Genomic DNA, 17,917 nt, shown 5'->3' on the forward strand with positions numbered 1-17,917 from the left:
CCTCACGTCCTTTGAACGCGGCGCCCGAAGCGCAACTGAACAGAAACGCGAATTTCATAGGTGGCTGCGTTTTGAGCGCCGCGCAGTCTGGCCCAGGCAGGTGAAATCCGCCCCCTAAGGCTTTTTCACGTAACACTGAACGGATGTCGGGCCGGCTAGTTTGTCGTTTTCAGAATTAGACCTTTTGAGAACTTACCTATTCATTCATATAGTCACGTCTATATCCCTTGCGGGGTCAGAATCAACAGTCTTGAAGAGACTGAAAGGCCTCGTTCAGCTGTTTGGTTTTATGATAAAATTGTAATTCAAATAGTGACAGACAGACTTTTAAGAAGAACTTTTACAAATTGATTTATTACAATTATACTATGCAAATATATACATATAATTCCTCCTTTCAGGAGGATATGCAGATCTTACAACTTGCCAAGATATTTGATTATGCTTCATCCAATGTTATCAATCTTTTTATATCATTATGATCTCTGACCATCATCATTTGATATGACTCAGAATGGTACAAACATAAATACTTATAATTACGTGTTTGTAATGGTACAGTTTTGAAAGAGAAAAAAAATCGACAGAGCCTTAATAACACTGAAAGCCTACGTTAAGCTGGTTTACTGCCGCTTCCAAAGCGTCAGCAGAAGAAGCGGTAACAAACTGCACTGCAGCATTTTCTTCAACAACGTCATCTTCACAACTATCAATATGTCAGCTAAAATCATGTAATTATTTCTTTTCGCATTGTATATTTAATGTAAGTACAATGTGAGACGGCCCTTACGCCGCCTATCGCCAATTTCCAGCCTTCGAATTACCCAAACAAAACAAAGTGCTCAGAGTGTTAGGATTTCGGCGAATTTCACGCAGTTTTCTTATAAACTGAAATAACTATTATCAGTCCGCGGCTCCTCCCGCGTGATATGTAATCCCATTTATTTCAATTTCAAAAGAAATTACAAACTTGGGATTCTTTTTTAGGCGATGGGCTAGCAACCTGTCACTATTTGAATCTCAATTCTATCATTAAGCCAAATAGCTGAATATGGCCATTTAGTCTTTTCAAGACTGTTGACTCTGTCTACCCCGCAAGGGATATAGACGTGACTATATGTATGTATGTCAAAATAAATTATAAGTAATTTCTTCCTATAGACATGATTATAATTTGACATGTGAAATCTACATGCTCTACTTACCAAATTTAAAATCTTTAGATCCAGCGGATTGGATTGTGCGTTCATATGGCACTCAATCAAACAGAAAGTGTGTACTTTTAAATAACAGACTTTAGGATAGAACCACACAACATCTTTCCCATGAATAACGTAAAAAGCGACTAAGGCTTATAAACTTGAGATTCCTTTTGCAAGCGATGGGCTAGCAACCTGTCATATTTGAATCTCAATTCCATCGAAAACTGCTGAAGGTGGCCTTTCAGTCTCTTAGCTCTGTCTACCCCGCAAGGGATACAGACCTGACTATTATGTATGTATGTATGTAAAATGTTAAAACATTTCAATTAATTGAAAACCTCCTATTCAAATTTGTTGTGAGAAAAATCAATACCTTTTTAGTTCACCGTGAATAAATAAAACGATGGATTGTCCAGCCATTAAATAAATAATGTGTTCATTATTGAGAATGCATACAGCGAAATAAAACTGTTTATTTGACCACGAACAATAAACCTACACGTGCTAATTGCAACGCGGCAACAACAGAATATAAATTTCGACAGAATAATTTTAATGGAATATTTTTAAGCTGCGAATGAGAATTATGTAATCGCGAAATGATTTTCCGAGCAGCGGAACAGTTAATAGGCTTAAAAAATATACATACATATAATCAGAGTGGTAGGCAAAGACTGCATATTATAATTTATTTTTAATTTATTACACAATATTCATTTAAACTTAAACAATATTCCGCGGTCAGTCTCATTCAAAGTTACTAATTTAACACAACAAATAAAACTATATATCTATAACGTGTAGGTAACAATTTAGTTTAAGGCTTACATACTTCTATTGAAATTGAGAAGTAATTTTTTTTGAGTTGTTTTAATTCATGCATTGGTCCCACATACAGATCTAATGTCTGCGGGCAAACTGTTTAGTAAGAACGGCAAGCGCTTTTTCCATCAACATTTCTCTTATCTCACAACTTCAACACTAAGATTTTGGGTGATCTGACCTGATCATCCATTAGGACTTTAATCAAGGTACGTTCGTCATGACTTTCACTTTCATCTATTATGTTTGCATAGACATACATATAATTACGTCTACTTCCTTGTCGGGGAAGACAGAGCCAACAGTCTTGAAAAGGCTGATAGTCCACGTTCAGCTGTTTGGCTTAATGACATAATTGAGATTCAAATTGTGACAGGTCGCTAGCCTATACCTTAGTCGTTTTTTGCGACATCCATGAGAAAGACAGAGTTGAGAGGAATGAATTGTGGTCAGCACTTTCTATGCATGGGGTGAGCAGTCTCTTAATACGAGCACTGAAATCCTTATATGAGGATTCGAGTGCTTGTGTCAGGATAAACGGAGCGCACACTGAGTGGTTTAAGATTGAGAAAGGCGTTAGGCAAGGATGTGTTGCGTCACCGTGGCTGTTCAACCTATTTATGGATAGCTGTTTGACAGATTTGAAAGAGTCTAAAAGTGGATTAAGGATGAATGAGTTACTCGTCAAATGTCTGCTCTATGCCGACGATCAGGTTATACTGGCGTCATCAGCGGAGGAGTTACAGGAGATGGTAAACTGTATGCATGAAGCTTTAAAAGAGAAAGGAATGAAAGTGAACGTAAGTAAAACTAAAACACTGGTTTTTGAAATGGAGAAAGAAATGACAGCATGTAATATTTTGATTGGAGGAGAAAAAGTGGAGCAAGTGAAAGAGTTTGTATATCTAGGATCAAAGTTTACATCAGATGGCAAGTATGATAGTGATATTGAAAGGAGAGTGAACGCGGGGAACATGGTGAATGGAGCTTTGCATGCCTTTATGAGCAGTCAGAAACTATCCAAAAAGGCTCGACTGGCTGTGCACAGGGGCGTGTTGGTCCCGACATTAATGTATGGGAGTGAAAGTTGGGTATGGCAAAAGAAGCATGAAAGCAGAATAAATGCAGTGGAAATGAGAGCGTTAAGGAGTATGATGGGTGTGAAATTGAGTGACAGGATAAGGAACAGCGTGATAAGGGAATGTTGTGATGTGAAAGAAGATGTAGTTACAGGAATAGAAAAGGGTATGTTAAGATGGTTCGGTCATGTGGAGAGGATGAATGAAAGCAGGTTGACTAAGCAGATATACAAGGAGAGTGTGGAGGGAAAGGTCGGAGTGGGAAGACCTAGACGAACGTATCTTGATCAAATTAAGGACGTCCTGGTAAAGGGTCAGGTCAAAAGTACCCGAAACCGCCGAGCTTGTATGAAGAGAGTTATGAATGTGGACGAAGCGAAAGAAGTATGCAGAGATCGTGGCAAGTGGAAAGAGGTAGTCTCTGCCTACCCCTCCGGGAAAGAGGCGTGATTTTATGTATGTATGTATGTATGTATGAGAAAGAGATGGATGTCAATATTTGAATGTCAAATCTATACATCTGAACGAGGTCATGCCTTTTTCAAAAGACTGTTGATCTATTCACCCCGTAAGAGATAAAAACGTGATCATATCTAAATATATAAAAGAAGAAAGTGAATGACTGACTGACATATGGCACAACCCAAACCGCTAGGTCTAGGAACTTGAAATTTGGCGTGTAGGTACTTTAAATGGTCCTCGAGTGCACTAAGAGCGAATTTTTCCGAAATTCCCACGAAAACGGAAATTATGATGGTTTTACGTTTTACGCGGGAGGAGCCGCGTGTGTCTACTAGTATATATATAACATGCTTTAATTCATGCGAAACACTCATTTCAGTATTCCCAAATTTTGGGGAAAACTATTGCAACGGCAATACTGCTAACATAATGAAACAGCTAAACCATTCGTTTTCATTAATGACAACAGATGAAGCGTTAATGACACATTCAAATTAATCACCATTGGGTACGAAACGTGTCGTTAATCAAACATTAATCATAGATTTTGATTGATTCACTCCCGTACACACAGTTCAGGGGATCGATGTGTATGACGGCCTCTGTGGCGCAGCGGTAGTACGCTTGTCTGTGACACCGAAGGTCCCGGGTTCGAATCCCGGCCAGGGCATGATGAGAAAAGAACTTTTTCCGATTGACTTGGGTCTTGGATGTTTATCTATATAAGTATTTATTATAAAACATAGTATCGTTGAGTTAGTATCTCGTAACACAAGTCTCGAACTTACTTCGAGGTTAACTCAATCTGTGTAATTTGTCCCGTAACAATAAAAAAACGAGCAAATTGTGCGAAGGTATTTAAACAAATAAACAAACAAAGTCTTTAGCTTTATAATATTACGAGTAATATAGATTAACAATGATATAGATATCGCATTTCTTAAACGTGACAATGTTACTAATAAATAAATATTGATTAATTTCTTCACCTACTAACTACGCCATTTACGACATCCGTGGAAAGATATGGAGATGTCCTATTCCTTAGTGGCGGAAACCACACGGTACATTTCCTTTTCTATTCCCGTCAACATAACTTCTTCTCATTACAAATTTCCCTTACCACGCTTATCTTTCACATATTATTTGAAAATGTGAATAGACTACAAATTCAAATGTAAATTTGTATAGAGTGCGATAGAAATGCACTTCGTGATGACCTTTGACGAAGACTCGCCTTGAGTCCTAGCGTTAGAACATTAGGAGTATAAACTTATTACGTATCCCCGGCGAAGGTCAAGGTCAAGTTTTACCGAGATTACCTTCACTTGAATGCATCTGCTTATTTTATGAAAGTTATGTTTATCAAGTAAGAGAATAAGCGTTCTTTTATTTGAGCGGAGGTCAACATTTTTAAATGAAGAAACAATGACGTACCTATTAGCTTATTTTAAACTTTTGCGTTGCATTGTACTATTTATAAATAATGTGCCCGGTTAAAATGCGTGACCCACCCCCCTACCTTGGGATTTAGAGGATTGGATTTTAGAGGATTACAAACTTGGGATTCTTTTTAGGCGATGGGCTAGCAACCTGTCACTATTTGAATCTCAATTCTATCATTTAGCCAAATAGCTGAGCGTGGCCAATCAGTCTTTTCAAGGCTGTTGGCTCTGTCTACCCCACAAGGGATATAGACGCGACCATATGTATGTATGTGTGTATAAAAAGTCCTCAAATTGCTGAAGACAAAAATTATGTCTTGGAAATGTTTGTTGACCTTTGGAGACCAGTTTCAGTCTCAGTCCGTTGAGTGTTTCAAAAAGTCTCGTTGCGCGTACATATATGACTCACAACGCCCGTCACATTATGATTCACGAATATCCGATATATCCGTGGAGCAGTGTTTATATTTAAGGTCATAGCTCACTACTCCAAGGTAACACTTCATTGACGTAGCGTCCACGCATTGTTGACCGAAAGGCAGGCGTATAGTCTCAGTGTCGTTAATGTCCAATGTGACAAGGATATCCGAAGAGGTGGAGCCGGTTTACCAAAGATGGCATAGTCCCTACCTGCGTATTTTTTTAGTTTTTGTTATGTTTCGCTAGCTCGGTCAACAAGTAATACGAGTATAGGTTAATATGATAACGAGGATTCATTACTTTAATGCGACTTGGTACACTGTACATATGTAAAAATAAAAGGTTAACTGACCATTTTTCCACGAGTGTTTTATTATTATTTTTGTTTTTACAAATAATGTATCTTCTTTGTTGATGTTATTGTGTTATGTTTTCCGGAAACAAACATAACCGCTCGCGGCGCGTCGCGTCGGGTAGGTCTAATGAGCGTTGACCTTTATACAGAATAATAATTTAATTTACACGCAGACATTCTAATTTACCAGAGATGGACAGAAGTGGGCCGGGTTGTAACGAGCGTGGCGTGTTTTATTTACGCTTCAATTTAAATGGGTTATAAATGTTTTATGTGTTTTTTCTTCAGGAGAAGCGCAATGAGAGCACTCGCGTACGATGAATCTAGACATAGTAAGATCGAATGCACGTGAGGTCTTTCTCACTCCGTGTATAGATTCTTGGCCCTCAGATTCTCATATTTTAGAAAGGATCCCTGTGTGAGGACTTTGAAATAAATAAAAAAAATTAAATTTAGTTATCTCAACACAGATTCACATTTTGTCCTTAAAAGTATGTACAAGTAACAATACAAATTGTGAGAGAGTGGTGTCTGAGGTAGGTTTAGAAAAACCTGTAACACAGATCACCACGTATTCACGTATCACACCAAAGTACGAGTAGTGGAAAAAAAGAATAACAAGAATAAGTGAAATAATGTGCCAAATAAATAAAACCTAGAAGAGAAGATTACAAATTTATATATATTAGATATTATTATATTTTTTAGATGTATTTCCTATTTATGTCGTAAAAGGCGACTAAGGCAATAGGTGCACGTTCACCTAATCCAAGCTCCTGGTTTGTAGCAAAAAGAAAATCATTTCCATGCAGATTATAAAAGTCGATAAGAGAAAAATTACACTATTTGAATCACAATTTCATCATTAACCACACCTACAGCTGAACGTGGCCATTCAGTATTTTCAAGACTGTTAACCCTGTCTACGCCGCCAGGGATATAGACTTTATTACTTATGTAGTAATGTTCACTTTTATTCTATTTACTTTTCTGGAAAAATTCAACAAACCTCCTTCTCCTTCGCGTAGTAGAGAGTGCGCCCCCTCAACCGGAAGTAGCGGCGCTGCCATCGCTGGAAGCTGCGCGTCTGCTTCATCAGGTACCCCTCTTTGACCACCGGCTGCAAACAAGACGTAAAGTTTATTTACATATAAACACATAGGTGCATACATAAACAAATAAATAAATATATAAGGAACGAATTACACTGATTGAGTTAGCCTCGAAGTAAGTTCGAGACTTGTGTTCCGAGATGCTAACTCAACGATACTATATTTTATAATAAATACTTATATAGATAAACATCCAAGACCCAGGCCAATCAGAAAAACGTTCTTTTCTCATCATGCCCTGGCCGGGATTCGAACCCGGGACCTCCGGTGTCACAGACAAGCGTACTGCCGCTGCGCCACAGAGACCGTCAAACATACGTACATACAAACATTTGTTTCTCAATTTTATCATTAAGCCAAACATCTGAACGTGGTCTTTTCGAGACTGTTGGGTCTGTCTACCCCGCAAGGGATATAGACGTGATAATATGTATGTACGTGTATGAATATAGACAACTAGTATATGACTCGTCAACACGCCAATTTTCCTACCAGTTTCGCCATTTTTCCGACAAAGCCATGACCATTCGTGTACACTCATCCGCGACCCGCTTTGCACATGTTTTTCATGACATGTTACACGACACAAACCTCTATGCAGCTGTAATAAATGTCATTTTCCAATGAACTAAGGCAGCTCGTTAAGCCGTTGTGCACGCTGAGTCGCGATGACATTTTTAATTTACGTATTTATTCGCCAGCGGGCTTCTTTTTTATCCACTCGGTCGACGTTCTTTTGTTTTTTTTTATTATTTTTTTCAGCTGCACCTATGCAGTTGTAAAGGTGATTTTTTTTTATAGTGAAAGGTTTTGTTAATCGTTAATCCTTACGGTGTGTGGTCGAATCGGTTTTTTGTCCGGTTAAGATGAGTGATGCTCAGCTTAAAGTTCAAATCCTACCTCGGCAATGTATCAGTGTATTTTCGAAGTGATGTTCATTAGTTTGAATACTTACCGATTCTCTTAAGGTCTTAGGTAACTTGATGAACCACAATCCAATTCGCATTCGGAGAAAATAAACACTTGCTGTAGGATTATTGGAACAAATTTGCCAAAAAGTATAATGAAACGAGAATAAAGCTATAATGAGTGTGAAAATAATATTTATTGAAAACACGAAATAAAATACTTAACAAACATTAATATTATTCTTATAAAATTAAACCTTCTCTCTCAAACTCTTTAACTCTTCTTTTCAAACATTAATCCTTTACTTTTAAAATAAAGCACTCTCATGATCTCAAGAACGTAGTACTGAGTGTACTCCAAACAGCTTTAGCTTTCAAAGAAGCTTAGCTTGAAACATCTGCAGAAGGCATAAAGTTGCATTAAGGGGAACAGCTTGTGCACAGTGCATTATTAAATTAATAAATATATACGGGACAGATTATTTATATAGATTGAGTTAGTTTGGGACTTGAATTACGAGATACTAACTCAACGATACTATATCTATACATATAATACAAAACAGTAAAAATATTTTGTCTGTACATTTAGTATTTTTGTCTAAAATATAGAGAGAGGGTCACTTAAAATGAATAATAGAAAGCAAAAATATTTTTTTTTACATTTTTTATCTGTCTGTCTGTATCTGACTGTATGATCAAGATTCAGCTCTAAATTTTCGCGGAGGAAGTCGCGGGCAACAGCTAGTTTAAAAATAAGTACTTGTATAGATAAACAACCAAGATCGGGCACAATTAGAGAAAAATCGTTTCTCATCATGCCCTGGCCGAGATTCGAACCCGGGACCTCAGGTGCCACAGACAAGCGTACTACCGCTGCGCCACAGAAGCCATTATTGAAGAGCATTGTATCTGAGAAATGGATGGGCAAACAGAATTTAAACACTACAATGTGTTTGGATTCTAAAATGGAATTCTTGCAATGACGTGCTTGTTCAAAATATATTATGGTCATACTTATTACATGCCTGAATATATATATATATATATATATATATATATATATATATATATATGTCCGTACATCAATAAAATCACGCCTCTTTCCGGAGTGAGCAGAGGCTTCATCTTTCCCCTTGCCACGATTTAAAGCCTGGGGGTTGCCATGGGTCAGAATAACAATTCCCGTGGCACCTCAGGGTGTCTTTCAGGGAATGCCGTGTTATCGTAGAAGAATTCGTGAATCGTAGTAGAATTTTCAAAAGACAGAAGCCAAAGATGCGCCCTTGACCACTATAATACATACATACATATAATCACGTCTATATCCCTTGCGGGGTAGACAGAGCCTACAGTCTTGTAAAAACTGATGGGCCACGTTCAGCTATTTGGCTAGACAGGTTGCTAGCCCATCATCTAAAAGAAGAATCCCAAGTTTATAAGCCTACCCCTTAGTCGGCTTTAACATCCATGGGAAAGAGATGGAGTGGTCCTATTCTTATTGGATTGGTGCCGGGAACCACACGACACTATAATATACCTAATCTATATCACATTTACAAACAAAATGTAACTCTATTTTTCAAGTACCCATTAGGATTCCATCCAGTAAGCATCGTTACCATTCGACCTACATCCGCAGTTCAGAGATTTTTATTATCTCATTTCGTGTATGAATTTGCAAGCCAAACAAAATGGACGTCAAGCCGCTTGTATTGTGGGTAGGGTTGCCAACCATACTTTATAATAACGTATCCTACTTTATTTTTGGTGGTAATATTTTATACTTTTGCATACAAATAAAGTATGCGAAAATACATTATTTCCAACTTTTACTGTGGTGCGTAAAACAAAACACTCATTATTTATTTAAATTTAAATTTTGATTGTCAAACAACCTTCGAAACATTTAAAGGTTGCAAGAAATTGTTAGCATGTGCTAAAATCACACAAAAATACGTTTTTAAGGCAATAATACCATAAAATTTGAAAAATAATTTTTTACCTTTCAAGTACTTTATTTCTTTTCCATTAAAACAATTTTATACGTTTTTTTTTTGTAAAACAAAGTTGGCAGCCCTAATTGTGGGTCCCTTTGAAAGCACACAAAGCGGAATAAGGGAAGATTTTAATTATAAAATGCTTCCCTCGTATCGTGGCTAAGGAACGCGGTGCAGTACAATGGGAGATAGTAATTCCAGTTATTTTTCTTTTCTTAACAATAAACAAACAGTGAGAAAAATTTTAACCGCCTTCAAAAAAGGAGATTCTCAATTCGACCGTATAAAGTGCTAACCTCGCATCTCGGCCAATGACTGCGGTGCAGTACAATGGGAGATAGTAATTCCAGTTATTTATTTTTTCTTAACAATGGTTAGAAATATTTTTCGTATAATTTTACTTACTTAGAAATTAGTACTTTAAAAAGAAAAAAGGAAAAATCTCACCTTTTTTATTTCGTATTAAGGGAATGAAAGAACATACATACATATATTAAAATCAAATAATCGTTTCTTCGCCCTTTATGAGATAGACAGAGCCAACAGTCTCGAAAGCTGTATGGCATAATGCTGGTGATTGAGATTCAGATATTGACAGATTGCCAACCCATTGCCTTAAAAAAGAAACCCAAGATTATCAGCGTTTTCAATGATCATACATACATATAATCACATCAAATTCCCTTGCGGGGTAGACAGATACCACAGTCTTGAGAAGACTGATAGGCTACGTTCAGCTGTTTGGCTTAATGATAGAATTGAGATTCAAATAGTGACAGGTTGCAAGCCCATCGCCTAAAAGAAGAAGAATAGGCATAGGCATAGGCCTAAGAAGAAAAGGCATATCCTCCTAAAAGAAGAATAGGCATAGGCCTATAAACTTTGGATTTTTCTTTTAACATATACTAGCGACCCGCCCCGGCTTCGCACGGGTGCAAATTTGGAAAAAAATATACATAAAAACCTTCCTCTTGAATCACTCTACCTGTTACAAAAAACCGCATCAAAATCCGTTGCGTAATTTTCAAGATTTAAGCATATAGACAAACAGACTAAAATAGCGACTTTGTTTTATACTATGTAGTGATATAAAACTAATATATTTATTAAACAGTCTAAAAATTTCGTGGGTTCTCGTGATGTAATGCGAGATGGTGGATCGTATGACTTCGCCATGAAATCAGGGTAATTGCCCGCTGGCTATATATCAAGCGCTGTCACAATATTGACGACATTCTCACTGCTGGACCTTTGGTACTGAAGTTAAGAGCATTTTTGTTCAAACATTCTTATTGAGGATGTCGGCCATCTTTAAGTCCAGCTTTATGGTTAAAATAAAATATACAGCGTGTCTGGTAAATCGCATTACATATTGAATAGTGACAGGTTGACTGACGCGAAAAAAATAAATTATTCTAAACTATATTTATGCCTATTGAAATAGTATGCCAAAAAACTATTACGACAAAAAATAGTATGCGTAACTCGTTATGCCAAACAAAAATAGGACAAGAAAAATTATTCGAATGCAAGGGATCCCGTGATGCCTGGGTGTTATATATTACTAAAGAGAAATCTCTAAAACAGTTTGCAAGATATCAAACTGTTTTAGACTCCTATCCTACTCGTAAGGTTAAGGACTCCAATTTATTAACAGATAATTCTAGCACTAACAAGCAACACGAGAGACCAGTATAAGTGCACATTAATACACGTCCGTCCTATAAATGTATGAAAATATTATTCTAGGGGAGAACAGGAAAGCGTAGCTCGAGAAAAATGTTTAATTAGCGGTCTCCAAGCTCTCTTCGCGATAAACTCGGTCACGCATTTAAAGCTATAATATATAAAGATATTAAGCCTGTAGCTTCTGTTGCATGCAACCAATAATATATTTTTTTTTTGTTCCCGTGATAATCATGATATCTCATGGATATCCCACAATAAATTTTTTTGTCATTTTCTTTTTACGACAAATAATGGCAAATTTTGAAGCGATTTTTACCAATACAGCATTAATCCTTATTCAATTAAAAAGCTTAAATATATTGTTGATTTAATATAGATCTATATGGTTCTTACAGCACTAGATTTAAATGAATATTTTCGAAGATATTACAGATTTAAAATTTCGGGAAGTAGCGCTTGCTGTACTGGCCGAATTCTGTGGTGTATTTAGCATCAGCATTGCACCCGTGCGAAGCCGGGGCGGGTCGCTAATTTATTATAAAATATAGTATCGTTGAGTTAGTATCTCGTAACACAAGTTTCGAACTTACTTTGTGGCTAACTTAATCAGTGTTAAGTATTTGTCCCGTATATATTTATTTATTTATTTGATTTCTAACACTAGTGTTAACAAACGTATCCGGGAAAGATGCGTTTCGTAAAACATAGCATAGGCTCACTGGACTATGTACCTTATAGTTGAGTGCCTCTAATGGAACTCGAGTCTCCATTACTAGGATAGTGAACGATGACGTCACGCTAATTACAACGCTTGATCCAATAAGTGTTTTCAATCATTTCAAAAATGGGTAATTGTGTTTACTTTTTCTACACAAGTGACTCAAAAAACAGTAATTTTTACGAAGTTTCAAATAGGTATTTATTTGCATAATATGAGTACAACAACGTCTTAAAATATAATAGGTAGATCTTCATAATGAACCTTTTTGGATATTGCAAATATTTATAGGTATTCTAATATTAAGCCAAACAGCTGAACGTGGCTTTTCAGTTTTTCAACGTCGTGACTATATAAATAAGTAAAACAAAAATATATTTATAATAGACATACTATATGAAACTAACTTATACCTTATTTTATGTAGTTTAGGGTTCATTCTGGAATAAAATCAATATTTTGAAATTGCACCATCATCATCTCGAGTGTGTAGGAGTGCAGAAAAAAAAAAGTTTTGTTGACTTCTCCAAATGATAGACAGTAAATCTAAGGCTAAATTGATTTATGGCTTACGAATAAATGTGGCATTGGATACAAAGTAAGACTTAATGACGACGCATCACTTACTTAAATCTAATTTTATCTAATAGGTACCGCTTCCAAAGCGCATATGTAGACGAAGCGGCAGAACAAACTACACTGCATCCTTTTCACCGGACGTCAATTAACAAATATAGATGAATGAAATAAACGTCACATTGTCTACATTAAAAAATGTGAATTTTGAATCTCAATTTATCATTATGCCATACGGCCGTCGCGTTTCATTTATTTCGAGACTCTGTCTACCCCGTAAGGGATAAAGACGTGATTATATATAAATATATATATAAAACGGTTAGCTGCCTAACACGACCGGACATTCGGGTAAAGCACACTAAATATCGGTCAGCGTAAATAATATTTACGTTTCAGTTCATCGTCCTACAAGTGTTCACAACTTGGCAACGAACCAGCTCTTTAACGCCTAAAAATAAAACCTGTTCGGTATTTTAAAACTTACCACTTTTGTAATAACGATCGTAACATTTTAGACGTCTTATGAGACAATCTGATTTACTACGTGCGTCTTTTTTTAAAGTTAATTCATCATTTTTGATATTATTTATATACAAAGCGTATTCTAAGAATTTGTAATAAATTTTTGTGGTATTTTCGTTTTGCCAATGGTGAATAACTAACTGATTTCGAGAAATTCACTGTTCCAAAGTACAATTCATAAAATAAAATAGGAGGGTATGAGCGTCCTGAAAAGTGTAAAAAAAATTAAGCAAATTTATTTACATACCTAACATAATTTGGACTTAATGCCTATAATAACAAGGCATTCTTTGCCAGTCGAACCTTAGAACCAAATTAAGATGGATGTAGGTACTGGTGGTGCTAAATTAATGGCCTTAAAAATTCATTTATTTCAGACAACAAAGATCCATATAAAATTATATATCCATATATAATTAAAATCATCGCTTTTTATAGATGTCGCTAAACTCACGCGGGCGAAGCCGCGGATAAAAGCTAGTTCAATATAAAAACAATCTCACATTCACCTTTCGACCTTAAACAAACACAGTATAAATAAATTTTGCAAGTATATGACATTTAAATTTCCCGAAGTCACAAAATTCTCGACGATATTTGATCAAACAGGAAGAGAGGGAACTTGGAACTCGCGACTTTGTTTAACACACTGACGTCGATAGATACAGTGTCCTGGACTGGATAAAAACTTCTAATAATAAATATTAGGTATATGCTTATAATCTGCATAAATCGGAAATATTACTAGCTTCTGCTCTTTCTGTTCAATTTTCCGTAAGGTTTACTACACTATTCAAAGACTGTTTACGCCAAATTTTAGCTCATAACTCAACGGTCAAGCAAGACTGACTAATATTTTTAAGCAATAGGTAATAGGAATAGGTTTGTAATAGGTAATATGTAATAGGTATGTAGGTAAGCCGCAAGAATAAAGATTTATATTATGTATTTGACCTAAAATTTCAAATAAAAATAAATTGATTCGCTTCAATCTGTCTGGCACACTAAAATTATTTTAATCAGCGGCTTAAAAACTTTATCGATAGACAAACTGGAAACGAAATTTCCTTGATTTGACGTCTGCATATTTCTTGATAAGAAAATGAATTAATAATAGTATGTTGTGTTACGAGATACTAACTCAACGATACTATATTTTATAAAACATACTTAAATAGATAAACATCCAAGACCTAGGCCAATCAGAAAAAGTTCTTTTCTCATCATGCCCTGGCCGAACCCGGGCCTCCGGTGTCACAGACAAGCGTACTACCGCTGCGCCACAGAGGCCTTTCAAGACAGACATTATGACTAGACAGACTAGAAAGTCAGGATTTATGACTGAATAATGGACTTGAGAGTTATAGTGTAAGTAACAGGTTGTTAGCCTATCGCTACGAAGAACAATCCCAGCTACGGGTGCTACGGAACGCGTGAGGCCTTTTTTATCGCCAAAAAAGCTATTGCTGTTTCGCTTTTCATTATGACGTGAAACGGGATAGCGATAGTTTTCCGCGCGATAATAACGGCGTCGTGCGTGTCATGCTACGGGGGCAGTCTTTTTACAATACGCTATTGATTTTGACTAAAATAAACACTTTCTGGTAAAAGTTTATGTAAAAAGTACTCGAAACCGATGAGCTTGTATAAGGAAAGTTATGAATGTCGATGAAGCGAAAGAAGTATGCAGGGACCGTGGAAAGTGAAAAGATGTAGCCACTGCTTACCCCTCCGGGAAAAAGGTATGATTTTATGTACCTACGTATTGACATTTATAATTAATAGTTTAATCACCCTCCATTAATGTTCTCACTCACAAAACTATAAACCAGTAACTGCCCTCAGGGAGTCATAACTCAGAATGTTTAAGCTCCAGTAAACTTAAGCAGACGGTTTAAGCTCGACCTAAATATTGCAGTTTAAAAGCTTCTTCTCCCCGGGGTGGCGTGCTTTTAAATATTGCAGAGAAATGTCGCCTTAACAACGAAGAATTGTAACATACATACATACATAAAATCACGACTCTTTCCCGGAGGGGTACGCAGAGACAACATCTTTCCAGTTCCCAAGATCTCTGCTTATTCTTCCGCTTCCTCCACATTCATAACGGTCTACATGCAAGCTCAGCGATTTAGGGTACTCGTGACCTGACCTCTTGTCAAAGTGTCCCGATTTGATCAAAGTAGGTAAGATGAAGAAGAAAATCCGTGTATGTGGCAGCTTCTTTTCATCATTCTGGGGTCGTGGCGTGTGGTTTCCGGCACAAATAGAAAAAAAAGAATAGGACCACTCCATCTCTTTTCGTAAAAGGCGACTAAGGGATAGGCTTATAAACTTGGGATTCTTCCTTTAGGCGATGGCCTAGCAACCTGTCACTATTTGGATCTTAATTCTATCATTAAGCCTACCAGCTGAATGTCACTTATCAGTCTTTCAAGACTGTTGGCTCTATCAACCACGTAAGGGATAAAGACGTGATTATATATGTATGTATGTGTGTATTCTGGGTTCTTCCCGTTCCTTCAGTCGATTGCAAAGTGCTGAACGTCGTGATGTGCCCGATCTAGGTTTCCTCACTGCCTCCTTCCATTTGCAGCGATCTTTTGCTCAGTGCAATGCATTAGACACCTTTGTCTTTAGATGATCTTCAGTTTGGTCGGTTTGTCTCATTAGGCTACAGCCCCTGGATAATATCAAACGTATCCTATCTCGTACATAAATGCGATGGGTTGAATTGAAATTGGGAGTCCGAAATACAACGGTTCTCAACTATTCCACGTAGCAGATTAAATTAATTAATAATATTATTCTCAGTAAACGTGTTCTCAAAGTACCGTCAGAGAGTAGATTTAATATAAAGTCCAAGGAGTATGTAATATCTCAAACGAGTATGAGGCGATAGGTCGGAGTCGACCTGCCTTTTTAGGGCTCCATAAATTTTAATGGCATAATTTGAAAACAGAATAATTTTTTGTAGTATTGTCATCGGTTCGTAAATATGTATTTACGAACCGATATTAGATAAAGATATTATATTTTCTGTAGCGGGAACGATGATTCGGCTCGACCGCCACCAAAGGGAAGATCTTCCGCCAGGCTAAGTGTAATGCCTGGGGAACCGCGGCTCCGACGATGTTGTGTCGGAGGTTGTACTTATGCTCCAATCCATGAAATCTTTTAAATCGTGATTTAGATTCTTCACTGCTATTGGTTGGGCGCGTCAATTTATTCGCGATGATTGACAGTAGTTGTTTGATTGAATGTTGTGACGATTGGCGTAGAGATATCGCCACATTTTCCATTATAATATTCTGCCTTTTTAACAACTTGCCGGTCATTACGTTTAATGAACTATTTAAAAAAGTCTGAACGATTTTAAAATTTCATTTGAACACGTGACGATGACGACCTACCGTCTATATTTTAGAAGCTTGGTCTGTTCATAACATCTACTGTATATTCCCGTGTTGATACAAATTACCGCGATAGCTCAGTCCGGCACTAATTAAAAGGTCACCCGTTATATTCCCACGGTCTAGAGTCTCAGAGTCCTTAAACGAACTTTTAGTATTATATCAAAGTTATGGTTAACTCTCTTTCATTACTTGCACTGTACCGTGTGGTTCACGGAAAGTATATACTTTACTAGCTGTCCCGGCAAACGTTGTTTTGCCATATAAATATTTTTAAAATAATTTCTAGTTAAAAAAAAATAGATGTTGGCCTATTCTTAGACCTACTCAATATGCTCACAATATTTCATGAGAATCGGTCAAGCCGTTTCGGAGGAGTACGGGAACGAACATTGTGACACGAGAATTTTATATATAAGATATTATACTAAGTTCTTACTCAGCTTAGTATATTTCAATTTTGGGTTTAATATATTTTAAAAATCATCAGGATATTAACTCGGAATTCTACCTTTAGGAGATGGGCTAGCAACCAGTCATGATTTGAATCTCAATTCCATCTTTAAGCCATACAGTTGAACGTGGCCTATCAATATTTTCAAGACTGTTAGCTCTGTCTGCCTCGCACGGGATAAAGACGTTATTATATGTATGTATCAAACAGGACTCCTTTACTCCTAATTCCTGGATTAATATTTAACAGTTGTATCAAAATAAAAATAAACTTTAAAACCCTGTGTCTTTATTACGCGTCTGAAATCGTCTTAGAAGTTTAATAAGACATTACGAAGCGTACTCAGCTCATACCGGCCGACTTAACCGCGGATATTTCATAAGCAATATCTCATCTTGGAATACCGGGGTGGCGGTAATCCCGCGGGTGATTGATGCAGACGGATGAGGGATCCGGTGATAAAGGATGAGGGATTCCGACCGAGAAATGTATTGATACAAGTCCTGATTGATATAGGCGCTGTGTTATTTTTGATTAGCAAATATGGAAATCTATTTTTAGATTGCTATTTGATTTATTTATTTATTTAAACTTTATTGCACAAAAACAAAATATGTACAAAAGGCGGACTTAATGCCGTTTGGCATTCTCTACCAGTCAACCAGCTGACCAAAAAACTTTAAGTTGGTGGTGCGATAAAGTGCACATGCATACTGACAAAATACATACATTACAAA

General features: G+C 36.7%; 1 protein-coding gene across 1 annotated transcript in view; it reads right to left on the reverse strand.

The window, feature by feature from the left end:
• Positions 1-17,917, reverse strand: part of LOC106137292 (diacylglycerol kinase eta) — a 125,727-nt gene that overhangs the window by 105,033 nt on the left and 2,777 nt on the right. The window contains 1 exon segment of the mRNA XM_060954361.1: positions 6,795-6,905. Coding sequence (XP_060810344.1) covers positions 6,795-6,905 — 111 coding nt within the window.

The sequence above is a fragment of the Amyelois transitella genome, chromosome 4 (genome assembly GCF_032362555.1).
Source record: "Amyelois transitella isolate CPQ chromosome 4, ilAmyTran1.1, whole genome shotgun sequence".
Lineage (NCBI taxonomy): Eukaryota > Metazoa > Arthropoda > Insecta > Lepidoptera > Pyralidae > Amyelois > Amyelois transitella.